The sequence below is a fragment of the Lepisosteus platostomus genome, chromosome 15 (assembly GCF_059453375.1).
Source record: "Lepisosteus platostomus isolate fLepPlt1 chromosome 15, fLepPlt1.hap1, whole genome shotgun sequence".
NCBI lineage: Eukaryota > Metazoa > Chordata > Actinopteri > Semionotiformes > Lepisosteidae > Lepisosteus > Lepisosteus platostomus.
In genome coordinates, this window is record NC_142625.1 from 16,307,663 (window position 1) to 16,335,395 (window position 27,733).

The following is a 27,733-nucleotide window of genomic DNA, read 5'->3' on the forward strand; positions in this document are numbered from 1 at the left end:
CATTTGTTTATTTTACATAGAAAAATGCCTGCCAAGCAGGTAAATCATTAAAATGCAAAACCAGAGGATATTGCGAAATGTCCCTCACTAGGGTTCATGCACAACGCTTATTAGCCAATATAAAAAAACCTGAGGTTAATGGTAAACATGCTTTTAGGAAACTTTCTGCATCATCACAGGGCTTCCGGAAGTCCTTTATTGACATGTTGTGGAATGTAAAGACATTTAAGTTCCCCTTCTGATGCAAGACCCAGTCTAGCTACCAAAGCCAATGGAAGAAGAAAGGGTAAAAAATAGCTCTGCATTAAAACACTTCAGAGGGGCGGGGGGGTTTTAAAGTGATACTTTCGAGGCGTAAATGGAACAGTTTTCCGACGTGCGTGAAGAAGCCAGACTGCTGTCATAGAACCAGTGTTTTGGAGGCAGGTTAACCGAGAAGAAATATTAAGAGGGAACATGATAAAGCAGCACAATAACACGCACAATATTATTCGTAGCAACTAGCCAAACGGCTCGGGGGTTACTGTTTCTCATTTGTTCCTTTTTGACGTTAGTGTTTGGTCGCGGAATTCGGCACGTCACTAGCCAGTTGATTCAATCCTGCCGAAACGCCGAAACATCAAACTGAGTCACGCTCTTGCTGTTGGCAGACCCAGTCGACCACACTGACACATTCTCGGTGTCTGATGGGGTGCACAGCACATTAATCACCAGCAGAGGCCCTGGGAGGGAACCCCACCACAAAGGCGTTACTTACTCTGGTGAAGGTGCCAATGAAATTGTGGATGTCGATGTTAGGCTCCTCTGCGTAAACAAAAGACCGGATCTGGAGAAGATCCTGCAGATTTTAAAGGGAAAATTATTAGTTGCAGAAACTGATTAACAGGATGATTACAGTAGATAATATGCAATTATACCTAACACAATATTTTCATGTAATATAATATGAAAATAACCCCATCTAATGGCTTTTGTGTTTCAGTGGAATCTTTAAGAAAAACTCACAACAGTAGGCATTTCTACAGCTTTACAAACTGGTAAGGTTCCAAACATTTGCTGCCTCATAGTTGGGGAAAATAACAGAAAACAACAGGGACCCCAATGATGAAAAACAGTCCAACATCTGCTTCCTGAAGCACTAAGGAACATAAAATACAACTCTCTTCATCGATTTTGACAGTTATTCCAATTTGAGTCTGTGTACACTGTTTAAGCCTACCACATTTTTCAGTGATGTACAATTCCAGTTAAAGTATAATGAATGCTAAAAAACAGCAGATGTCCTAACTGATGATTAACATGAGAGAAAGATACACTTGTATCCTTCGCAAAAGATATCCAAGCTGCCCACTTCTGTTTGTAACCTTAGCTACAATGTCCCATTCTGATTCTGGGTTTCGTTCTCAGGTCCTGTAGCTAACAATTATGTCCTTACAAGGATTTCCAACCACCATCACTAACTGGCAAACTGGTAGCCTCTATGGAGGATATGAATTTTATTTTTCAGAGTTTATGCATATGCAACATTTCCTTTCAAATGATTATAGAAATAAAAAACAACCAAATTAAACACTTCGAATAAAAAAAGCAGCAGATATGTCCCCCTGCAACTCACAACTGGCAGAGTCGGGATGTTAACCTCGGTATCCTGGCAAACATTTCCCCTGACTTCGATTGACAGAGACCAATCATGGCCTCCTAATAATCCTCATTTATGAATCGTCTTCATTAGTCTGTTCTCCTCCCCACTGATAGCTGATGTGTGAGTACACTGGTGAACTTTGGCTGCTGTTGCATCATCCAATTGGGCGCTACACATTGGTGGTGGTGGAGGGAAGTCCCCAGAAAAGGACTACTACTGTTGTGGTAGTATAGTTATTAAAAATAGCAACCTTGCAGTTAACATCCTCTAAGATATAAGTGACAAAGTACATTGTCAAGTCATTCAATTTAAGATGGTTGTCAATGTGCCAAGTGCTCCAGGACCATCCCAAAGAGCACATACACAAATGTAAGATACTTCTAATCTTTCTGTAAGTGCTGCCCTTTCTGGAGTGAAACATGATGGGAAAACTCACAGCCGCAGTGGGCAGCCTCTGAGTGCAGGCCACGGGCAGTCGGAGCTTCCAGTCCGTCTCCCCATCCAACTGGTCTGTCCGCAGGAAACAGGACCCTGAAAGACAAAGGGCGCAGGGGGGGGACACAGCCAGCTTCAGGTAACACAGCCTCATAAGTCACACTCCAAATGCAAACAATTCCTCATGCATCAATGTCATGTTTCCCAGGCAGTTCATTGAGGAATCACAGAAGACTGGGAGGTGGGCTCCGATTCATCTTCTTGTATACCCACACCCTAAACTGTGATTCGTCAAGGGAGCTACTGACAAAGTGAAAGATTCGGTCATGAACACAGAACATGCCCAGGGGAATGCAGAGATACAACATCACCTCAAGGGGGCACTGCTGTCTCCAAGTTGCCCTTTCTCATTTGGGATTCTCTCTTTCCAAGTTGAATCATCTTGCTGTATCCATGGGTGACATTACTAGGTTTATTTCAGATTGCTGTTCATCATCTAGAAAGGTCATTATAACGCTTGTGGCTTGTTGTGTTCTGAAAAGCAGCACCACTTCACCTCCACATACACAAGCAGGGCCTGGCAGTCATTCCCAAACTCTCTTTGTACAGATTACCAATGATACTGGTTTTTACATTGACAGTAAAACAACTGCAAGGATAAGGTGTTAGCCATTCTTTCCTGAACTGTTATATATGAACTTGTCTGAAGGCTTTTTATATGGCCAATAGTACCTGTAGTCCCTATTTTCTTAATTGTTGCCTCTATTTTGTAACTGCATGTAAACAGACTCTATACATCTACGTACATCAAGCAAATCACTACTGCACACAGACACTTTTCCCCTTGTATTCTCATTTTTTGCTCTTGAAGAAAATATCCACAGCATAACAGTGAACCTGATTTGCTCAATGGTGAGGGAGCTGGTGAAAACAGATCAACTTAAAAACCCTTTTACGTGGGATGAAATCTCTTGGAGTCATCAAAGCCAGCTATAATACTGTCTCCCCATCGGAGATCTACTAGGGTCTATATAAGCATAGCAAGTTTTATGAAGACTGGGTGCTAAATGAAAGCAGAAAAGTAAATTCTATATGACAACAGTTCTACTTCTGCTTTGAATGTACTATATACAGTAAAAGAGCCTGTTAATTAACTACTGTATAAAGTGTGGTACAGCCCACATACACGTCTTGTTTAGTGTTTCTAAATAACTGACCTCTTGTAAAAGCAAAAGGAATCCCTACAGGTAAGCACACCTGGCCTTGAAGAGGCAATAGGTGTGCTACAGCACAGGCCTACCCTCCTTGCCCAGCTGAGTCATCCCTGTTTAGAGCTCTCCTGTCCAGGAGAATGGCCGGACTCAAGACCCCAGGCTCTTCCTAATGACCTAATGGCCTCCATCTGTGAAGGGGATTATGAAGCAGCCTTTCCCCTAAGATCAACAATTCATTTTTACAGGAAGCTTCAGTCAAGATGGATCACATTTCAGGTATTCAGGGTTAAAAGTGACTCCACTGGCCTCTTGCTTATCACATTTCTGTAAACTTTGAAAATTAGGTCGAGACTTGTATAAATGAATACTCTGCAAACCCTTATTTAGTTTCCAAAATCCAAAACATATATGTCATTCATTACACCACAGAATGTCCTTAAACACAATCAAGAAACAGCTGCCATGCAGTATTCACCAAGAATATGCTACAGGCCTGGCTCGGTCCATTCCAATGTTCAGATCTTAATAAAAAAGAACCTCTCTGCAGTATACAAGATATTTGCTTCACTTATGCTCTCTTTTAATACATTGACCATATAAAAAAATCAGGCATCGGGCATTTTGGGGGGTTTTCATATCATTTTTGTAACTGGGCCTCTGTGGTCACTAGCTCACAAAGTATTTTATAAAAATAAAGTTTTTTATTTCGAAGAGCAAATGCATACTGATTAAAACTTGTTTATGGCCTCAGGCACTTTTCCCATCCGGGCCTGCAGAGATGAAAGTCTCTGAAAAGCTGGTGACTTAACTCTGCTGTGATATCCACCAACCCCCACTTCCATCGCACTTTAACAGGGGGAAAAAAACAGCATATTGACAGCGTATTGGAGTCAACGACTTTCTGGATATTTTACACATCCTGACCCACCTCTGCCTTAATCCTTCCACCCCCCCCCATCTTTTTAGGTGCAATTTCCCAGCTATCCTGTTTGTAAGATTTAGATTAATGAACTGCAGATGTTTACCATTTTTTTCTGAAGTCCTCAAGAAGACCATATCTGCGGGCACTCGCTGATTCTACAAGAAAAAGAGAATAACATTTAAAAAACACACCCAATGTTCCTTTATTAAGCAATTTTCAGAGATGCATATCCTGAAGACGTTAGAGTGGTGAGTTTCCAAGGCATGAGGCAAGTCAATCTCACACTGAAACACACAGAAAAAAACAGCAGTCCTCAGCATGACTCTATAACAGAAACACTCTTCGCCTTATCTCATCGCATTAACCTCTGCTTCTTCCTGGAAATATAAATAAACGTTTTCCTTCTCTATGACTTTCATTCATAGAGAATATGTATTTGTGTATTTTTTTGATTTATGGGTCAGTGTGGCGTGCAAGCTTGACAAAACTTGGAGGATTCCCGCCGACAGGAAAAATATTTCAACAAAACGGTGAGAAAAATCTCCGCCTGGAGTGTAGAAATGGATTTAAGAATTATCCCAGGAAATAGTATTTAACAATAGGATGTATTTATCTTTCCTTTCAGCAACAGCCATTTTTCTTTCCTTCCTTCCTTCTTTGTCACTCAGCTTGTTATAACTTTATCACTGTTGTCATAGTCCAATACGTTAACAATCCACTCCCAAGTTAGCTTATTTGGAAACATTTTCCAAATAATAATAAGTGTCCTTTTAAATCATGTGCAAGTACCAGCTGTGACCTAGGCTTTCTCTGAAGTGCTCTTTAAAACACGCATCTCCGCAGTTTTTTCAAATTAGATACTTTATTGATCCCGTGAGGGAAATTGCAGTGCAACAGCAGCTAAACACAGACAACACAGCCACAGTGTAACGAATGATACAATAATAATAATACAATACATACAACACAATCACTACAGTGAGGTGGTGCACAGTTAAACTGTGTAACTCACAATTAAACTCACAAAGCAGCTTTAGATCAACAGTGCAGACGTTTCAGTGCGTATTACCTGCCTCCTATTTCTTTAAAACATGAGAGTCAATAGCTTTAAAAATCTGACCAGCTTTATGCAACGGTCTTCTGTAGAATATAAAGATCTATATAATATGTTAAATGCTAGTTGCTTTCAAATCAAATCAGCTGCTATAACAACTCAAAGATAACCGCTGTAATAATAACTAAATGCCACACATCAACACAAAAGGTGACTCTGAGTCAAGCTCACCATCTCTAAAACTGGAGTAATAAATTTACAGTATTTACTAAAACAAAAATAAATTTCAAACATTCCTCATCAGAACATGTCATTCCTCATCCAGGGGGATTCCTACCCTAAGACTTGGATTTTGCTAATATTTTGACTAGTGGAAGACAGGGGTGTACTAGGAAACATGGCCAAATATTGATGATGGTTTGTTGAGGCTGAGATACATCCCCTTTTTTCCTAAGCAAATTAGTCAAAGTGAAATGTTCTTATTTGGGAATGATTTTAAGGATCTAAAAATATATTTAGATTGTCAGCAGTCCCTCAAATGATTCTGATCACATAGGCTGGTAGAACATCTGCACTAATTCATATAATTCATGCACTTAATTTAAAAAAATGTACTATATAATGTAACAGCATATGATGACAAAAATACATTCCTGTTGTTTATATCAGTCATTGTCCCTGGGATGTTACTGAGATGCTGGCATAACAGTTGCAAGACAGAAAAGTAGTGTTAACTACAGGAAGATCAAGTTGTACATCAGCATTCAGCTGTTGGACAGGCAGCTGTTATGTTATTAATTATATTCATAATAAAATATTTTTTACCTTTTGCATGTTTATGAAGAAAGTGTCTTTGAAAATGTTCTGATTCCTTTAATGGTGCACCATTTTTGTCATGCAAACAACAAATTAACACAAATCATATTACAAAAGGTATTTTCACCTCTATGGAATAAAAAATGGATACATTCACTTTCATCGACGATCTCACCCTTTTTATTTAGTCTACAAACAAGCTGTATTTTTGTGCCTTTAAATGCACCTTTTGTACTACAAAATCAATATTAACTCCACGAAATGAACAAGGACTGAGAAAACTGTCACTTTCCTTCTAGAGGACAAAATTCAGACCTTGAAGATTCAGCTCACAATTGCAAAACATGGCCTTTTCTGAACAAAACGATAACCTTGTTGAATCATTCGTGGATGAAATGTGATTTGCCCGTGTCATATTTGGGGGTCAGAATGAACTAAGGTTATCTTAGAGCTGAAGGGAAACATCACACACAACACTCAGGTACTCAACTGTGATCCATTCTGAAGCTGTCATTTAGACTTCACCTAAGCAGTCATTCAATAATGCCTAGTTATTGACAGCAATGTGTCAACATTCATGCTTACACAAACCTTATGCTAATAACGCAATCATTAAACATTATCTCATTTTGTTTGAAACACTACTTCATTAACGCATGCTTGAGCTTAACAGTAGGTTTCAGTGGTCCTTTACGAATTGCAAATGGCACTGAACAAGTTACTATGGCAGAAATCCATTCGTGGACTCCTCTTTTCCCTATTAACAGCCATTAACCCTTTGTGGAAAGAATCCAATGTGCTGAAATAACAGCCATACTGATTCTGACATACAGCTTATTCATAATCTAGCAGTAAATTAAGAAATCCTAAATAATTCTACTTAACTAAAAAGTCAAGAGCTTTAATAAAAAAATAAACACTCTTTCAGAAAGGTTTGCAATTCTTCAAGAAGATCGTCTGTGGTTTTGATGAGATTTAATACTATGCTGATATTGTGTGAAAGTTAAAGGGCAGCTCCATATTTGGCCATGCGGGAAAAACGCTCCCCTTCAGTTGCTTGACAAAGTGTATTTTGTCAGCTCTCATAAGCATTGTTTAACGAGACGTTTGAGAAAACAGAAAGCCATACAGGCCAGCAGTTAGCAAGAGCAGGGCACCCTTATCACATTTCACCTTGGAAGGCTCTGCCAAGAGGCCCCTGAGCTTCTCAACACAGGAGGCAGAAGACAGGCAATGCCTAAATGCCAGTAAGGAGTGAACGACGCAAAGGAATTATAGAGCACTGCTAAGAACACAAAGACTCACAGCCGATCTGAAAAGGCATATCTTGATATTCCAAGCTGATAAACAGGTGCTTTGAAATCTGCGTATCTTTTCTGATAAAAGATAAAAACTAGTCTGGTTAGCAGCATGTACAATTATTACAGCTGGGTGGCATGATGATCAGAGCCCTTTCCTCACAATCCTTGGATTCAGGCCTAGGATGCCTTCTCGATGCTACCTGGATGTTCTCCCTCTTTCTCTGGCCTCTCCAGTTTGTTCCCACACTCCACAGGCATGCTGTCCAGGTTAACGGGTATCTCTAAGTCCTCCCCTACGTGTGTGGAGTGTCTCCAGAGATGGACAGGTTCCCCAAGCAAAGCGTAGTCCGGCCTTGTGCCCTGTGCCTGCAAGGACCGGCTCCACCTCTTTGCAACCCTCCAATCCTCTAAGGATTAAGTGGTTACTGATAAGAGATGGACGTGTTCTTTTGCAGTTTCAAAGTATAAAGTTAAGTAGAATTAAAAACGTGCACTTGTTTTCTAAAGTACTTCAAACACGGCTCCTTTCTGTGCTATAAAGTCCATGCTGACAAAGCATTTTCTGCTGGTGCAAATAAATGCAGTTATGGCTGATGAAAGTAACGCATCAGTCACCAGCAGTACAATGGAACCTCACATTCCTCTACAAAGTCCTCTCACAAATTAGCAAAGCCAAGTGCGTCTGTGAATACTAATGTGCTGTAGGCAAATGAGAAACAATATATACGAGACCAAAAAAGGAGCAGGTCTTAAAGACCATCAACACAGTCAGGTAACACACTGCAATGACAGTCAGGAAATGCACTGCACTGCAATGAAGTGTAATTACCTTATTAATATGAAATTACAATAACTATTTGCTTTCTATACCATTGTATAAAAATGTGCTGCCAGCCTTTGATCCAAATGAACTAACTGGTAAAACGCGCAATTGTGAACAATGCAATATGCAATTCTTTCAACTGTTTGGAATATCATTAATAAAATGTTAATAGACTGCTTATAAACAGATGTAATGGAAATGTGACCAACTACATTTAGATGGTGACAATATATGTCTACAAGGGCATTGATAAGTGTGCACCTGAATGTACTCTTTGATCTAGTCGAGTTAATGGGGAACAGCCCTTATAACTGAAACAATGAACTAATAAGTACGTAGAACACACAATTTCACATCATGCCAAAATCCAGGACAAATACGGATAATTTCCCAAACACATACTCCACAGTGCAGCACCGATACGGTCATCCTTAGTAAAAGTGACACGTGTATGTTAAAAAAAACAAACACAGGTTAATGGTAGATTTAAAATTTTAACTCCTATTCGAGGTTGCTTTACAAGAAGAAGTTAAGGTAACTACTCCTAGTGCTCTGCAACTCATGGCTGATATCACTGAACATAACTGTCCACTATGTCAAGTAAGTAACCGGACAATGATTTGCATTCACACAATGCATCTTGTTGTCGCTGCTTCTGAAATATTAGTGCCATCCACTCCACTGTGTCTCCTTAAATAAAAATGAAACCTCAGCTTATCGGCGCAGTCTGCTTTACAGTTCACTGAACCCACCTAAAAAACGTCTTTTGAGCAAAGGTGAGGAAAGCTGCAAATTTTCACTTTATCCATTCGCCTCAACAACAGACATTTAGTAGGACTTAGCGCTGGACTTTAAAGGCCAAGCTGAGAGATCCTAGTCTCGAGGCTTTTTACAGCTGAACCCAAATCCAGGAGCTTACAGAGATTTGCTTTCAGTAGCTCCTCTTGCGTAACCGAACAGTGGATTTTCTTCCGGAGGTAGACTGTCTTGCTGAGGCCGTGTCAACACACACACGTAGAACTGCTCGCTTGCTCCTGTCTGAAGGTGCTAAGCGGCCATTCCATGCTTTTCACTTCTTTAGAATTACCCTGAATCTATCAAGGCTGGCTTTCACTTTGTTCAAAAAATGACACAAATAAAACTATACAGGTGTATAGTTTATAGAGGCTTCAGCTTCGGAAACAAAGCACCAACCTTTTCAACAATGATAAGATCTCCCACTTGGATGCTGCTGCTTTTCACTTTCACTGTGCCTGCAAGAGAAATGAAAGCAGTGATCACTGAAGAGTAGCATTAATGGACTAACGGGCAATTTCTGTCTTTTCAAAACCACTCTACCAGAACCCTCCCCCCCCATTAAAAAATAACAGCACTTTCAGATTCTAAGAGCTACATGATGTCGACAAGTGAGGAGCAGAGAGGGAGAGAGAAAGTTTGATGGGTTGGCAACGATTTAAAAAAGAATTAAAAAACTCACTAGGTAAATTAACGGATAATTGTTTTTTTAATTAATACAACCTGAATTACAGATAGTCCACAAGCCATAATCAAGTAGATCAGTTATAGAACTCTGCATTTAGGTGCAGTGCTAAAAAGAAATACTTTTTTTTCTAGAATTCATTTATTTTCTATTGTTTGAAACCTACTTCTTCCAGCAGAAGGGAATATAAATGACCAACATTTCTCTGAAAATCAGGGCAGAGATCATCTGCTACAGCTTTTTCTTGTCTTGGACAGTTGTACAAATTTCTTATTTACAGGGTAATGTAGTATTGTACAATCCAGTTACCAGCCCAGGCTTTCCTTCATTGACACTGGAGTGAAATATTAGGAAATGCTAGATTCTCTGTATTTTGATACCAGGTTATTTACACTAATTCTAATGGGTGTGGAGAAAAAATGTTGTGCAGTTCTGTAAGGAGAAAAGCAAATTTTCCACTGCAGGTCACCTGACAGCTCATTAAAACATTTTTCATAGCATAGCCTGTAATATGGTTCTGAACCAAAAAACAATAGAGTGTATGAAGTCGTGGGTGGCAAGCTGGCACAATAGTGAACAGTGCTGCCTTGCGGCACTGGGGTGCCATCTGTGTGGAGTTTGTATGTTCTCCGCATGTTCACATGGGTTTCCTCCGTGTGCTTCGGTTTCCTCCCACAGTCCAAAGGCACACTGGTAGGTTAATTGGCCCTGGTGCGAGTGTGTGCGTGTCTGCGTCTGTGTGTGTGCCCTGTGATGGACTGGTGGCCCATCCAGGGTTACCCTACCTTGCACCTATTGCTTCCCAAGACAGGCTTCCCTGTGATCCTGCACTAGAAAAAGCAGTTAGAAAACGGATGGATATTAAGCTGTATGACTTTTTTGTTCGAATATAGAGAAATGTGAGACCTCATGGTGTACTGTAAGTACTGTGTGGGAGTGTTAGACACTTTGAGATACAGTACTTTGGGGAGTAAAACACTTTGTAAAGAAAAAAAAATTCTTATTATCACTATTACTATAACAATCTGTCATAACTATATATACACTATATATAGGAACAAGTAATAGGTTTATTCCATGCTGAAAAGAGAAGAAAGAAAACACAACGTTTCGGGCCATGGAGCCTTCTTCAGGTGTGTCAACACAGTTTGAGTATACCATAAGGTGACCCTGCTTTTCTGAACACATGTTCTTTTACTAAATCTAAATTAGTAACAGCTCTAAAGCAAAGTATTGCTTAAGCAAACTTAAAACATTTTCTGAGGATCACCTTAACATCTCCTGAGTGTCTGCTGTAAAATGCTTGGCTACTGAGTTGTGGAGAAGTGTTTTCGTATCTGTTCTTAAGAAAAACTAGCTATGCAGGGAAAGTTCAAAAGAGCCCTTATGATTCTACTAAGGCAAACATATTTTTAGCAGCTTACTGACCTGTGACCTTTGTGATGACCTCTGGCTTTTCCCATGTGTGTGGAATTTGGTTGGTTGAAATTAAGGAACATTAATATTCAGTTGAAACTCTGAAAGTCTTACAATAGAGCATTTGAACCACAGTATGTTTCCATTGTAGTCAACTGCTTTCATGAATTGAAGTCTTTTAAAAATCCTGCCCTGCTATTGAAAATCAATAAAAGAAAAGCTTTCTTATCTCAGATCAGAATCAAGGTTTTTTTAAATATCTGCTCCTTATTAATTGTTCCATAAAATTATTTAAATACTGCAGAAGTGAGTTCAAATTTATCGTTGCCTTCCTAATTTGTTCACTTAAGCAATTGATAATTTCACCTTTCTTTCCCTCTAATTCTGTGCAGTGCTCTAATTTGGAATGTTACCGCATTTTCACCAACTTTCACAAGATTTTCCAATTTTTTAACAAGTACTAATAAGTTAACAATAAGAAGTTCCTACACTCTACTACATCAATACTATTTACCATGGTTAAGTATTAAAACTAAGGGATTTTAGAGAATGATCTTAAATGTAATAGCGAAGTGTAAAAACACAGAAAAACAAACATTTATCTCCAGGATTCTTTCAAATTCACAAGACTCACCCCCCCACACACACTTTATTTTTTAAAATCCAGATTCTCAAAATGAAGGTCTGAGCTAAGAAATCTCTAGCTTGGAGCTTGCATAGAAAAAGCTCAACATTGGTCTAAACTGGAAAACAATAAATCGCACACATAGAAAAACAAGATGTAACAAAACGCCTCAATCAAAAACGCATCGTTTCTCCACTGTGGGACAAAACAAGTTCCAACAGTCTCCTCTGAAAGTCATTTCCTACTGGCTAATTCACACTGAGAACCACAAATCCCCCAGGGCATGTGATTCAGAGGATAAAGGTATGTGTTACAATGTGTTTATGACTTCAAGAAAGACGAGCCACCTGACTGCCGGCCAGTCTTCTCAGGGTGGTCATTCCGGGAAGCAGTGAGTTACAGGACTGAGTCTGACACCAGACACACTGGCAGAACTCCTGATAATAGGGCTCACTGCCAAACGCATATAGGAATGGGCAGGCTGCCACATTAAAAGGGGAAACTATTGAGCTCTAATGACTGATAGTGAAGTCCTCGAATGAAGCACAGAAAAAAAATAGAGGTTTCATGGAAATGGTCTTCAATATTTTTCAGATTTAAATTAACAATATTAGTTAAAGTTATTTTGGTGTTAATATTCTACATTTCCTTGAGCACATTGAGAATTCTCCCTAACTGCACTTACCTTCTGGTCTTGCAAAATCCAACACTACAGGATTCATGGACAAAGTGCTCAAATATCGTTGAGGAAGAGGCTGAGCTTGGCAGCAAAACCTCACTTTTGATACAGATAAAGTAATTTAAAACGGATAGATTTTTGAAGACTTCTGCTTTTAGTTTGTGTCTTTACATGTCATTTATGTATTAGAAGGAAGGAACAATTAGCCTTTGAAAAATCTATATATTTAGTGTAAAGGTACCTAAAGTGATTTTTCAGGCAGCAGACAATCCCTCCACAGCTGAACACATTTGTAATAAAAGAAAGACACACTTAGCTGCCATTCAGTTCAAGAAAACTCTGTCATAAATGGCTGCGGCTCATTGTGAAAAAGTTGTATGCTAGTGCATTCAGAGAAGCTAAAGTGCCAGTAAATGAATTCTTTGTACATCATGTGGGGCTTGTAAGCCTCCTGTTGAAATTTAGACCATTATACAGCATTTTGTTGTTCAAAATGTTATTTACTACAAGTTTTCAGGAAATACCGATCAATGGCTGTGGATTGTTGCATGCACTTTACCATGCAATAAAATGCTTCAGAGACTAAATGTTTTTTTATACTTCTATGAACTATAATGTGATGTTGGTTTTCTATTTTTTTTAAAGTGAATCTGATCAACATCGGAGAGTAAGAAAGAAAACCACACACTATTTGCATGCTGTGCAAACCTAAAAAGTACAAGAGTGTTTAAGATGCAAGGCATCATAGCTTCCTAAATTAAGCAGAATTTTAACTATCAAGTAACTGTTATAATGGGCCCAATCACTCCTTAAGAATGGTCTCACTTAATAAAACGTTACAATAATTTTAAATTTGCATGAAATAAAACTACAATTTAGGAGATGTTTAGTCTGTTGACCACATAAAGCATATATAAAATGTAGCACGAAGAGAATTTTATGTCTGCTGCATGGGAAATCCAGCATGGATGTAATATTATACCGACAGAAAACATTGAGATAAACATTACAGACACAAATAATGAGTATGGTTACACAACCCAAAGTTTTTTCCCCCAAAACACCAGACAAACACAGAAGCAAGTGGAGCTCACCTCTGGTTGACAGCTTGCTGTAAATCTGCGAGTTCACTTCCTTGTCCCGCAGAAAACATCGGATCTCTTCCACCGCTTCACGAATAATGGTGATTATCAGCACAAAACCCTGCAGGAGAACCAACCACACTTTCGCCAACTGCGAGACCTTCAAACCTTTCTTTCCTCCTAACCTAAAATAACTAAACTCCTCAAATGACTGAACAGGTTTACCTGCAGCAGTGCCACAGAATCAGAATAAATCAATATTATTTATGAAGCCAGACACATCAAAAGACACATGTTAAAACACTTTATGGTTAGGAATGTGCCTGACCCTTTATCATCATCAGTTATTTCTCAAACTACTCCACCAAAAGGTTCTTAATTCTGCTGAAAGAACTGTTTTATTTAGCACATACAGGGACAATATTTTAAAGCACCTCAACTTGCTCCTGGAAGCTTGGCCTGGATAAAATCAACACCCTTACCCATCAGCCTAATGCAGATTACAAACCCTGTACTTTGTGGTTTCTTTTCTCTACAGGCATCTTGATCCTACCTAAAGTACAAACTAAGATGGTCAGGTCCCCTTTCATCAATATATTTTATATCCTCCTCACCCAAACTAATCTTAGTCTTAGTTCAAAATCACTACACAATTTTGTATCTAAAAAAAAAAAATCAACTATTTTATAGGTTTGTAAACTTTTTCCACCAAGAAACTTGGAATTTCCTATTGAGCTGAAGACCATGCAATTATGGCAAACTTAAGGCAAACATTTATAAAGCTGCAAGTAAGATAATGTTGTAGATATAAAATACTATGGCAAGTATCTACATTTTCTTATGTGCCACAAAGAACTGTTTTATTTTAACTAACATATTTATATTTTATAGCCTGTAATATAAATTATTCCAGTTTTACAACTGCTGTGACCACTGCTCCCTCGCTGGCTCTGGCTCGATGAAAACATAACTTGTAATTTTACAACTGGTATTTAAATGTTGAACCACAAGGGAAAACTGAATTAACCGTTGTGGTTAAGTTCTGCAGCTAATGATGTAGCCTGCCCTAGAGAAACTGATAAACAAATATTGGGAGTTTTGGTCACAAGACTCACCGCTGTATTGTGAAATGTTGGTGAGTGGGTTTTGTATTAAAATAAACTCAGAAATGATGTTTAGGAGGTACATTTTATCGAAAGACGGGAGAGGTTTTGTTCTTCTTTTCAACAAATAGTGGTCAGAGAGGCAGCAAATCTTCTTCTAATGAAGGTTGTAGACCATGGGTGTCATATTCACTTCCTGTAGAGCCAAGGGCCTTCTGGTGTGCGTTTCAATGTAATCCACTTTATTACCCTAAAGATTGGCAGAGTTCTAATAATCTTCTCAGCCGGTCATATTTAATATTGTCACCGTTTTTTTTTTAAATTAAGGCTAAAGATACTTTCAGTGAAGGCATATTTGCTCCAACTTCTTTCCAGTTCATCAAACGATCTCATTAGGACAGCGAGGGCTTACAGTGTCAAAACACCCCATGGAAGCTAACATGGTGTTCAGAGATGCTTACGCTAATGAACTCCATTTTCAAATGAGCCAGTTTAAAATGAGAATGCACTGATCATTTGAGAAGCCTCACATCTAACGGGGTAAGCCTCAACACCGTTGATCCTGACTGCCTTGCCTCTCCAGCTATCAAGCCCTCAGTCTGTGAGCCATCTGCTGTTACAGAAAGCCTTTCTAGCATAACTGAGTACATACAGAGTTATTAAGGCTGTTGCTGTTTGAGCTCGCCCTTAAACAGCTAGGCAGCCTGTAAAGCTGCCTCTTAATGATATAAGCTGATTTCTCGATTTATATGTGCTTGATATTTTTTTTCCCCAAAGTCCTAAAATGTGAAAGTGCTCCGAGACTTGCCTGGAAGGTTTAATATCTCCATGGGAACACATGGTAGAAAGGTTTGGTTGATTTACCATTTGCTCACATCACTGGGCACTTCTGAAAGCACTCTGAAGAGGTGCTCATATTGGAAAAGCATTTGTTTGGATGGACTGACTGTTTCACCCCTTGGTTCTCCAGAATGCTGTCAAGATGTTCCTTGACATTAAAAATATATATATTACCCTTCCTATCATTTATCTCAACACTACTTTTCATGTTGAGGTGGACTAGTGCTTGTGCTGATGCTGACATTGTTTCAGAGACTTAAGAGTATCCTCAGGACACTCATTGTAAGTTAGCGGCATACTCTGTAAATGCAAGGATGAACCGGCACAGCAGGAGGAAATTGCTCAGGGCAACCTATTTATTCTTCTGCCAAGATTCAGTCACTTAGTTCTTAATTTCCCTCAACAGGAGTAGCATAGCCAGAATGACAAAACACATGGATAGCATTCACAACGGCTACAGAGACTTAAATCCACATCATTTGAAATCGGTGTGAACCGCCTGTCTGCAAAGGATTTTAGAGAATCTATTCTTAAAAACAGAACCCTGCTTTTAATTTAAAGCACTGATGCGTGCTCTACTACAGTCCAATATTGTGCTACCAGACGTATTGCTCCAGTACATCTCTTGTATCATATTGTATGTGCCCGAAAGTGAAAGACCTAGTAAAATGCTCAGAAGAGTTACCACATTTCAAGGCAGGCACTGCTGCGTAGGGGAACCTCAAGAAAGCTGCACTGCTACTGATGATGATAATTCTTGATATTAAGAAGAAGGAACGGATGCAGGCCTATAAAGCAGGAGTCAGCTCACGCTGCCAGCCATTCCCTTACACTCCTACAGACATGTAAGCATGTTTTACATTGACAAATTATCAACACCTAGACATCTGAATGTGGAAAAAGTATGAAAGAACATCATAAAGCTACTAGGATAATGTAACTTATCCTGTGCGTAAATAAACTCAAATTCAATTCAAACTCAATTCCTGGAGGGCCCAGTGCCCTCTGGTTGATTTAGTTGTTTAACTGCATAATTGTAATACTTCTAATCTGGCTCCCAAAGCATACGGTACATAAATAATAGATAGCTGTACCCTTTTACCCTTTAAATGAAGTGGATATTTTATAAAATCTGCTGTAAAACAAATATGTCTCAAGAAAATAATAAGATTAATTGACTACTCCAGGGATTGAGTTTGAAACTGCTAATCCAAATGTCGAAGACCACAAGGGGACATCGCACACAAAAAACCTTAAGTACAAAAAAATGGGAGATGGTCTTACCAAAGGCACCCAGTATGTATAGAGGGCACCCAGCCGGAGCTCTGAGACAAACTGGGAGCAGGCAAGCAAGAGGAAGTAGAGGTTGAAGAAGTACTTGAATTGATTGAAGAGAACCTGGAACAAAACAAGAATTATGTCATAGAAAAAAAAACTGCACAAACACAGGTCAGGATTTGAAACTTTTAATTCGCTTTACACAATTCACTTAGTATTCCCACTTCCTTTACTCTCCTGTAAAATGTCTTATGCTGATAGGTTTACCTTAAAATGTAAATCTTATTATCTTATTTAAGATCCATTGAGACAAGTTTCAGTTCCTACACAATTTTCAATGATGAGGATAAAGCACAGTTAACAATCCTGATACATTGTTGTGCATTTTAATGATGCTGGTGATTGGGTCATGTGTGCATATATATAGCACATCAAATGTATGCCAGATGGCTGCCACAATTCATAGTAAATGTAATCAGTAATTGCACATATTTATGGAATTAATTTCCATCAGTACAGCTAATGACAGATTTCTTTAGATGCTGGTATACGATAATGCTGGCAATAATCATTTGACACAAAAATGTGTTGTTAGACCTATAATGTCATATAAATATAAATTTTCGTATTAAAACATACTAGCTTAGCACATCACTTAGTGACCACTGCAGGGAACAGAAAACACATGAAATGTCAGAGCTGTGATTTATTTCAGATTGTCAGAACACAATTTTGACGGTAGTGACAAGCCTAAAATTTAAATTGAAAAAAGGTCAAATGCAGTTGGTTGGGGATTTATCTGTTACTTAACATGTTTTAATAGGTTTGTGTCCAGTTTCGATTCAAGTTATTGGCATCTAACATTTAAAAAGAGTGATTCAGAAATAAGTATGTTTAAAAAGGTAAAGTGGAGAGGAAATGAGTTAATGTGGACCCCTGAAAAATGTTTAGGCTTTGAATGTGTTTATAAATTACTTAAAATTTAATTAAACCTTCATTTAAATTAGCCACTGTCTGAGGATGAACTCCTTTTCCAAAATGAACTGGTGGTGACTCAGGCACATATATTGGTACCATGCACAAAGAAAATGACTCATTGTGTTAAAGATGGGCTTCCTTTCTGTGATAACGAACAGTATTGGTCACACACTGTATACATATCCTCAAACAGTCTCCAGAGAAGACATTAACATCTGATTGGAAATGCTTCCAAACATCCAGTTAAACCACCTAATATTTCAATTAACATGGATTCTCTATGTAAAACCAACGAAAAACCCTCTTTCTTTCATAACAGGGTTCTTCACTTGTGGGTACTGAAAATGTCTGCTACTTACCCACTACTCTTAGAAATATATCACCCTGAACCTTGGGATTCAGGCTAGAGTTCACAATAATGTGTTACACTAATTCAACTGTACTGCCTTACATTTATATCTCCTTTTCAAGCACAAAGATGAAAATGTCCTCTTACTGTAAATGGCATAGGTGGAAAGTAAGAGGTAGTGTAGTCTGGACCGGAGCACTTCTTAACACTGTCGACCAGATATCTGTAACTAACTTTCTAGCCACACTCGTAAAGCTCATTCTTTGAAATCAAGAAATTTTGGTCATTCTTTCAAAGAAGTTTGGATAAAATCCTCCAATGATCCTACTCATCAACAAAAAAAAACCCAACTATGACAGGCCACTATTTTACATTTTCTGTTTATGTATAATAAGTGACGTCATTTGTTCTGATTTACTTTCTCAATTTTGAGAATATATCTATAACGAAAAGTCCCTCATCTCAGTTCTGTAGCACCGCCCACACTGACCAATCAAACCGAAAGGTTTTACACACGGACCACAGAATGCAAGAACTATAATGAATTCCATTAACACCACAGTGCAACTTGATGACAGAGCTACAGCTAAAGAACTTCTATGCAAGTCATCACTCATGTAAAAACATCAGAACATATCGGGCCATCAAACTCCAACACATACAGTACAACACTGAGCAGACCTCCGAGTTAATTTCAGTTTTCTGAATTCATTTTGAATTTCTTTCACCAAGTTAATGATCAAAAACACATTGTTAATGCGTTTGAAAGCAAGGCTACACAATCTACCGCCCCTTTAATCCCATCCACTGCAAAATATAACTGCTCATTAGCAGGAGCATTATAATAATGCAGGTTCTCGTTGTACCAAAGTACTACAATAGAATGCATTGTATCACCTATACGTTGTGCAGCCCTTCATAATGGTATGTGACAGATGAAGTGGTTGTCTGGCAGCCACAAATTCCTTGACACAAATCCAATTAAGGCCTTGTGGGACTATCCAAACTTTGGACCAAAGTCAGATTGAAAAACTGAATAACAAACTGGATCTTTTGGAATATTCTACAAGAAATTTGGGAGAAAATGTCTATAAAAGTATACCACATGTGTATGGAAGTAGAGAAATTGAAGATTTTAGCTATTTTGATATTTTAGTTCATAATACCATTACATAGATTGTTAAATCTTTCAATTACAATGTGTGTGATACAATACTAGCATGTTAAACAATATACGGCATTAAAATAAATTCAGCTTTCATACTGTTTAATTATACCCCTAATATATGGACTATGAATCATCAACTTGTGTTGCAAAGGCTCATTCAATATTATTGAGTAAGTATAATAATGGGGTTTACATCTCATCCAAGGTAAGAACCAGAAAGCGATTTAGCAACTCCTTTGAGGCAACATACACTGTTAATGTGAGACTGACAGCAGCCAGCCTGTTTCCTGCAGCAAAATAAAAATAAAAACTAAAATTGTGAATTTCTGAATTAAGAACGAACGTCTAAGTTAGAAAGGAAAATGTGCTTCTCTCCAATGTAAATTTCTTCTGCTTCACTACTAAAGAGTGCACTTATTCTGTTCTGTCATGAAGGCCCTGAGACTATGTTTAAGTGTCTGGCAGTTCACCAACAGCCTGATTATATGAAAAGCAGGCTGGCACAGTTCAACAGAAACCTCACGGCAAATTTAAATTGAGTCACTATCGCAAAAACAGATAATGACTGGCAAAGCAGAATTTTACAGCTCAGCCTTCTTCAAATACAGTAGAGCTTCTTTATAAGTGAACAGCAGAAGACCAGACTCATATTTATGTGACTGTCAGCCCTGAGGCAAAAGCACTTGTACTTCATCTTTCTGCAGCTTTTATTTATTCTAAAAAGTGGGCAATTTCAGAACTACCACTAAATTCAGAGCTCTTTTCACTTTCAGAGCAGTGCAGGTATTATGAATAATTTACTTACGTGTCCACAAGACAGCTCTGGTTTAGTGATAAAACATGATGCACATCTACAACCCCAGCTGAACTTTTGTTGCCACTATAACAATTAATTTTTTTCCATCGTATCAAATCCACCTCTTATTTGTGTTTCTTTGTGAACAAGTGAGTGCTCATAGCATTTCCTAATGGGAGGTTGCAGGAAAATATGGCCAAATTCAGAAAACTGAGTTTAGGCCACTCTGGACATGCAATGTAAAGTATACTCAAAGTGCACCATTGCAGTATTCAAGATATTTCCTTTTATTTTGTATTTGGTTGCCAAAGAAGGTGAAGAACACAGAAAATCGACAAATTAACACAATAATAAAGCATACTGTGGTTATCAGATTTGTTTTCTATGGAGCAATGAGTTAATTCACCAATATGTTGAAATGGGTCGGCAGGGTCAAATGGCTGCTTACTTTTAATGTGACTCACAGTCAAAGGTTATCTTTGAATTACAAGAGATTCGAAAGACCGCAAGCACTTACTCCTGGGAGAAAAGAGAAGAAGTTGTACTTCTGGTTGTTGATAACATTCCGTGGGTACCTCTGGTCCCGTTTCTCAGGGTGGCCGAGCCAGACCGTGCGAGGTCGGAAGTCTCCCATCCCACAACATCGCGACCAGGGGCAGCATCTGAAATAAGAGCTCGCAGTCAGACGTGCTGTCAGCTACCTGCTGCACCTCTCCTCTCTCGGGTATTGAATACTTTCATTAAGAAAAAACGAAACAACATGGCCTCCCGAGCGATTCCACCAGTCCAAGACCGCGTCTTGCCACTAGATGACCCTAGTTCAATCCATCCATCTTCTAACCACTATACATCCGATCCAGAGTTGCCAGAGATAGCCAACTCGCAGCAAGACATGGGCACAAGGCAGGGAACACCCTGGACAGGATGCCAGCCCATCACAGGGCAGACACAGACATACTCACACCAAGGCCAATTTTCCAATGAGCCAATTAACTTACCAGGATGTTGGTCTTTGGACTGAGGGAGGAAACCGGAAAACTCACATGAACATGAGGAGAACATATAAGCTCTATGCAGATTGTATTCCAGGACTAGAATTAAGCTCCAAGCTCCAAGATCAAGTGTACCACTGACTGTGCACCTACAAGGGCTAGATTAGTCAGAAAAGGCCTTCCTAATGAAACACCAACTCCTGTGATTTCCAAGGTTACTGAAGGCTTGCAGTTATGTCAGGGAGATACTGCATCACTACTCCAATCAGCATTAAACCCTCCTGTAGGTCGTTATCAGAGCGCCCCTTCAGTCCTACCTCAATCTCTCTATGTGGGTACAGTCCTTGAGTATCAAAATCTACTTACACCGTGCAATTATCACCCTGCAGTTCACAACTGGCAGCCCACTGAAGCTCAGCAGGTGTGAGCCTAGATGGGAGACCTCCTGGGAAAGCTAAGGTTGCTGCTGGAAGAGGTGTTAGTGGGGCCAGTAGGGGGCGCTCACCCTGTGGTCTGTTTGGGTCCTTATGCCCCACTTTAGTGACGGGAACACTATAGTGCAAAAAAAGACACCGCCCTTTGAATGACATGTAAACTGAGGTCCTGACTCTCCCCGGTCATCCCAGGGTCAATCCCAGGGCGTTACTCGAAAAGACAAGGGGTGTTACCCTGACATCCTGGCCAAATTTCCCTCTGGCCTTTACCAATCATGGTCTCCTAATAATCCCCATCTCTGAACTGGCTTCATCACTGTGCTCTCCTCCCCACTGATAGTTAATGTGTGGTGATTGTACTGTCGCACTTCAACTGCTGTTCCATCATCCATATAGGGGCTACACATTGGTGGTGGAGGGGTGTTTCCATTATTTGTAAAAAAAGTAATGTCCAGGAAAGCGCTGTATAAGTGTAAGGGATTTTTATTATTACTACACAAGACGTTCTACAGAGTAATGTGCTGGGATGTTTATTTGCTTGTTTCCTCTAGGTCAGATTACCTACCATCATGGACTGCTTCGCTGTTATACTCTTATCAACACTTATACTATACTTATATCAACAAGATACTAAAAAAGCTTCATTATGTCCAGAATTCAGCAGCCCATGTACTAGCTTAAGTCTGCATCAGCACATAACGCCAGTGGTCTGTAAACTGCTTTGGCTCCCTCTGAAAATTCAGACTTTAAGATTGTCCTGCTTGTATATGAGCCACTGAATGGTCTAGTTCTACTGTATTTTAAGGGTCTTATGCATGGGTACACTCTGGCTGTTGACTTTAGATCTGATGACTCTGCTGAAGACCAGTAGACAGCAGTGCCTTCTGATGTCATACCAGGTCTACAGAAATCAATGCCCAAACCTAGACTCTGTGACCATAGGCATTCTCAAAACTGTAAAGCCTTTAATGGTTAACGTAGTCTTGCTTTTGGTTTCCCTAAGTCAATTAGGCGAATAAAGAACATTAGGTAAAAAAAGAATATTGTAGATGAACTGCCATGTATTGGAGTACTGAATTCTTTTTTAAAGGAGTAAGAGCATTATATAACAATTACAAAAATGATTTTAGAGGAAGCCTTTACACCCAGAGTAACTGCATTACCATACTGCTGATGGAGTATTTGTGCAGGCTGAAAGAGTCTCTCTGACATGCTGAACAAGAGATTGTTACTGTGGCTGGACACCTGGGTCACATTTTACTACCCATCAAAAACAAAACCAAATGCTTCCTTTAATTCCAACCCAACCAGAAAAACCTATGTTTAGTTTATGCTAAGTAACATGAAAGACTTAAAATGTAGGATAGGATTACAGTACTCATTTTGTGAAGAAAGGTTAAATAAATGCTTTCAGCAAAACGTACTGTTTACTCTTGCCTCCATACTTTCCTTGTTGTGGACAATCAATGTTCCTCCTCACCGGGTTTGCCTATCTCTTCCAAATAAAAGATAATGTTTTTCAAGTATGGAGCACAACTCTCCATTTCCTCTAAAACCAAATTAATCTGGACAGTGAGTATAAATACAGATTTGGTGGGTACACCACCCTGGACAACCCCATTTCTAACCTTACTATAATTAATTCCTTACTAACTGCACACACTGTGGCAAATGTGTCTAATTTGCTAACAATATGCTTGATTTTTTTGCATACTTAAAAAATATACTCATGTACTGCCCAACTACGCAGAAGTTAATCACAAGTCAAAAGATGCTCCTTTCCTTGACATAAATAACCTGTATCTCTCAGAAAATCTTACTTTTGACTGTCATCTTCAGGGAGTAATAAACAAATAAAGTGCATCTGCGTTTTATCATTGCGTGTCTACCCACTCATCTTTTAGAAGAACACTTCTAGAAATGTCAAATGCAGGTTAGTTTCCCACACCTTACTCAAACACAGCATGCTGCTACTTTATTAAGATAACTACTGAGGTGTGGCTCACCATAGTCTTTCATTCTGTTTACCTGAGGGTCAGGCCAAACAGCCTGCTAATTGTAGTTTGAAACTGCTTTCATGAGAATGCGAGAATTTTAAAGAAAAAGAAAAGTTTTCTAAATTTACTGACCTTTTGACAAAATTCACAAAACACACTCCAGGATACTCTTTCAAGACTTCTCCGATCTCTAAATACACTCACTACTAACAAGCTACTGTACACACCCTATCCTATCCTCTTTCTTCAATTGAAATATTATAACCTTCGACTGGCTGTTACAGTACAAAGTAACAAACTGTACACAAACATTTAAAATAAGAGCATCAAGTACATATCTGGAATACTTAATTAACATTTTTTTATTTGGTGTTTTATTTAGTAAGTTAAAGTCTTAGTGTATATGCATTACGCACATCTATTAATTTAGTATGATGCTTATGACTTTTTCTCGGTATCACATCACGTTTAATATGAATAGTGAGAAGAATTTCCATATACTGTAGGACAGTCCCCACACAGGCAGTATATGACAGAATGGCACGTGCACTGTCATTTCAGACAATACTGTATGCATTTCAACAAGAATACCACCTCCAATAATCATCATCCAGTATCACAGTAATGCATAGCACAGCGCCAGCAAACTACAGCAGCACACTGGTCTCCAACGATTTCATCCAGCCTCCTTTGTGACTTCTGTCTGAGTGAGTGGATGTTTACCGTTTACACCCCTGACCTCAGAAGTTGCCTCTGGAATGCAGGAACACAAACTTCACAACCCATTTGCACAGAGTCCCTTGTCAAGCTCACATCCTGTGTCTAGGATGTGCTCATCTCAGAAAAAAATAACTGCTGCCCAGGGAATGATTTTCCAAGTTGTTTCCATGGGCAAACACGAGCACTGTGCATGCAGACACATCAGAGACAACATCAGACATCAACATTAACATCAGAGGGTCCACATCAGAGACACCAGTGATAAACCATATGCAGTAGAGCATCATGTGACCATGGTCTATCTAAATAATCATACAGGATACATTACAGACCTATCTCTGTCTATCTAATAGTATAAGTGGTACAAAAGATATTTCTGCATCCCTGGCTGTCAAATGTAGTTTTTTTGGCCAGTCACGTGAAACATGGATCCAGCAAGCTCTTAATAAGGGAGAGCTACCCTTACGCTATTATTACACGACATCTGCAGCGATTATCCAAAGTTAGAAAAACACATTCCAGTATTTCCATCATTCTTCTAAATGCACAAAACTGTCACACGTTAGGTGGATAATATTGAGAAATTGACTATTTTAAGCAAATTAAAACACACCTAAATCTATATAAATAAATGGATAACATTACTCGAGTTAGGATTTAGAATTTAATATAAAACACAATTTTGCCAGAAGCCAGTTAACATACCAATATATCTTTGGACTGTGGGAGAAAACATGAACACAGGGACAACATACAAACCCCACACAGATGGCAACCCAAGTCCAGAATTGAACCCAGGGGTCCAGCGCTGTAAGGCAACAATGCTAACTACTGTGCCACCTAAAAACAATATTTACTATTTAAATTTAAAAAACCTTAAAACATTCAGCCTTACAGAATCCAATATCACATGTGGTTTCAGACTCGGAATCATTGAACATTGTAAAAATCTTGCAATAATAATGATGTAAAGAAGAAGCTGAAACCCATTCAATAACTTTCCATCTCATTAGGAAACATTTCCAGACAAAGGAATCCATTTTCTGCAAACTCATCGTAAGGCCTTAAGTTTACTGTTTAAGTTCTTCAGTATTTGGAACTCTGCTGTGGGTGTAGAGAGAGAAAAATGCTATCATATTGAAATCATCTAACACAGAAAAGTCTCTATGTAATCCCAGAGGTCAAAAATATTCAGCAGCAATGAAATCATGTTGTAATAAAACACAAAAACCAATATCTGCCCCCAATCTATTTCTTCCGGTTATACCCCTCAATTGCACAAATGTATTACCTTCTTTTTTACATTTACTGGTTTAATTCCCATAACACATCCTTCACAGAAGAACTGCACGTAGGACAGAGAACAGGAGAGAATTTCTTTACACAAAGGGGTGTGGGTGTCAATGAAAGCAGATGACACAGGGTCCTTCAAGAAACAGGTAGTTGAGACCTCAATTCAGGTAACTGCAAGCAATCCAGAAAGGTTACATGGGCTCAATGGCTGCCTCTAGTCTGAATGTTCAGTTGCCCATTATATACTGGTATTCTGAGTGAAACCATTAGAAATAATGATCATTTCAAAGGTTGTGCTATGTGGCCAATAGTTGATTCCATTTAAAATGGAGAAGAAATTAAATCGGAGTTCTTACAGTATAAAAAAATTATTTATTTGCCAGCAATAAAAAAACAACAACAAAAGACCAGAGAACTCCCCGTTTTCAAGCCCCTGCAAGGCCTTCACATTCCCTTCCCTGCTAGGAAACTGGCGTCCAAGCCTTTGGCAGTCCTCTTTGCCTTTTTACCCAACAGTGCTAGGTTCACATGCATAGATCTGAGATTGCTTCGCCTAATATTAGTACAGGAAACCCCGGCCCTGTATCAAGTACGGTAGAAAGAAAGCAAAACCTGTTTATTATTCATAGAGCCTTATATCAACGATCAGATCAAGGACCTGTTATCATATATTCAGCAACCGAAAACTAGTCAAACGAACCACGAATGGAAAAAAACACTCAAATCATCAACAGGCCATGTTTAAAAGCATTGTATATGATCGCGTGTATTTTTAAGGCAGCTGACGAGGTTTAAAAATATAAACCCGGTAGCCACTAATGTGGTAAATGCCTGAAGAGCTCATTTGCAATACAAAACAAATGCTTTCACTGAGGGGTACGAAAAAGGCCTGTAGACTGATCTCCGCTGCAGTTAAACAAAGCAAATGGTGAAATCCGGGACGAGGCAGGTCTCCCCAATTCCGCCGATCGACAATATTCAAATATTTGATACGGTGGGGAAAGGCTAGTTACGTGGTTGTCATTATTAACACAGCGTACCCGGAACCAGGATACCTGTGCCCCTACGCGGAGGCTGAAGATTGTCTCGGTAAAAGCGACACACAGATCTTGGATCAAATCTCTTCCACACACATAAAACCACCGAACATTAGCGAAATAACCCCCATTCGTGTAGGAAACACATAATCACGCCGGGAACAGAGCGAGAAATGCACTAAGAAAGCACTGAACAGCAACCCTTTTTACAAATTCACGTTAATTTTCCACAACCATTTATTCACCATTTATTCAAAACAGCATTTAAGACCTTACCCGTTCCTGTGCCTATTATCGTGTCTCTTTTTGTGCCGGACAGGTTGCAATGGGATATTATCCGTCATTTCTAAAGCCCCCTGCTAGTGTCGGTAAAATTCCTGCTTCCCTGCAAGCTGGGCGGAGGCTGTGTGGTTAAGCAAGCAGGCTCACAGGCGGACGCGCTCACTACATCGCCTGCTCTTTCTGACTGAGCAGGGACAGGGCAACCGAGGGGAGACGCAGGTGTAATCCAGTTTACAGGGAGTCTTCACCCTTTCCTATCTAAAGGAACCCCCCTTTATCCCTGAATAACTCTAAATTTGGAGTTTCTTAGGTTTAAACATACACTAAAGATTAGGCGATTGGCTGTAAAATGTTCAAATCAAAATATAAAAAAGCTTAAATTTGAGTTATCTACGACATAAGCACTGCTTTTGTTAGTCCCATCCTTCCTCGGTTGCACTTGAATTGTCTCTGAAAAGTTGTTTTTTTGTTTTTGATTAATGCTACATCTTAACCGTGTGATGTTTTACAAACACTCTCCATGTTTTGTAACAGTGGGTGGAAACACATCGTGGAAACAATGAAGAATTAACAAAATAATCGTCAAAATCAATACAGCAGTTCTTCGGCATTGCTAAAATGAAGTTTGAAGAGATGTTTCTTAGCGTCATTGACTTTAATCTGAAAAGATTAACAGCCTCTGGAAAAAAACGAAGACCCATTTTATTCATTTTCGGGGTTTTTTTTAATTGTTATCTTGTAACACGATTTGATACGCTTTCACTCTATAAACCTTCCATGAAGTTAACCCATTATAGACTTATACCACTATATATTGTTTAATTAACCATTTTCCCTTTGCTTCGTTTTTAGAAATAAAAATAGGGCAATCATCATGAAACCACTGAATACCTTCATGTAAAAGATATGTCACCTGCTCAGTAACAGTAATAATATTGGGTTAGTATTAATTTTAGGTTGTAAATACCATCCTGAAT

General features: G+C 39.0%; 1 protein-coding gene across 1 annotated transcript in view; it reads right to left on the minus strand.

The window, feature by feature from the left end:
* The window catches only part of atp9a (ATPase phospholipid transporting 9A), a 79,766-nt gene extending 52,781 nt beyond the window's left edge, over window positions 1-26,985 (minus strand). Inside the window, exons 1-8 of the mRNA XM_088607474.1 lie at window positions 26,751-26,985; window positions 20,519-20,663; window positions 16,717-16,830; window positions 13,502-13,610; window positions 9,402-9,460; window positions 4,317-4,368; window positions 2,079-2,173; window positions 758-838 (exon numbers count right to left, since the gene is read on the minus strand). Of these exons, the coding sequence (XP_088463600.1) occupies window positions 758-838; window positions 2,079-2,173; window positions 4,317-4,368; window positions 9,402-9,460; window positions 13,502-13,610; window positions 16,717-16,830; window positions 20,519-20,663; window positions 26,751-26,818 (723 nt within the window). The 5' untranslated portion in view covers window positions 26,819-26,985. The remainder of the gene's footprint in view (window positions 1-757; window positions 839-2,078; window positions 2,174-4,316; window positions 4,369-9,401; window positions 9,461-13,501; window positions 13,611-16,716; window positions 16,831-20,518; window positions 20,664-26,750) is intronic.
* Between the last annotated feature and the right edge of the window lie 748 nt (window positions 26,986-27,733).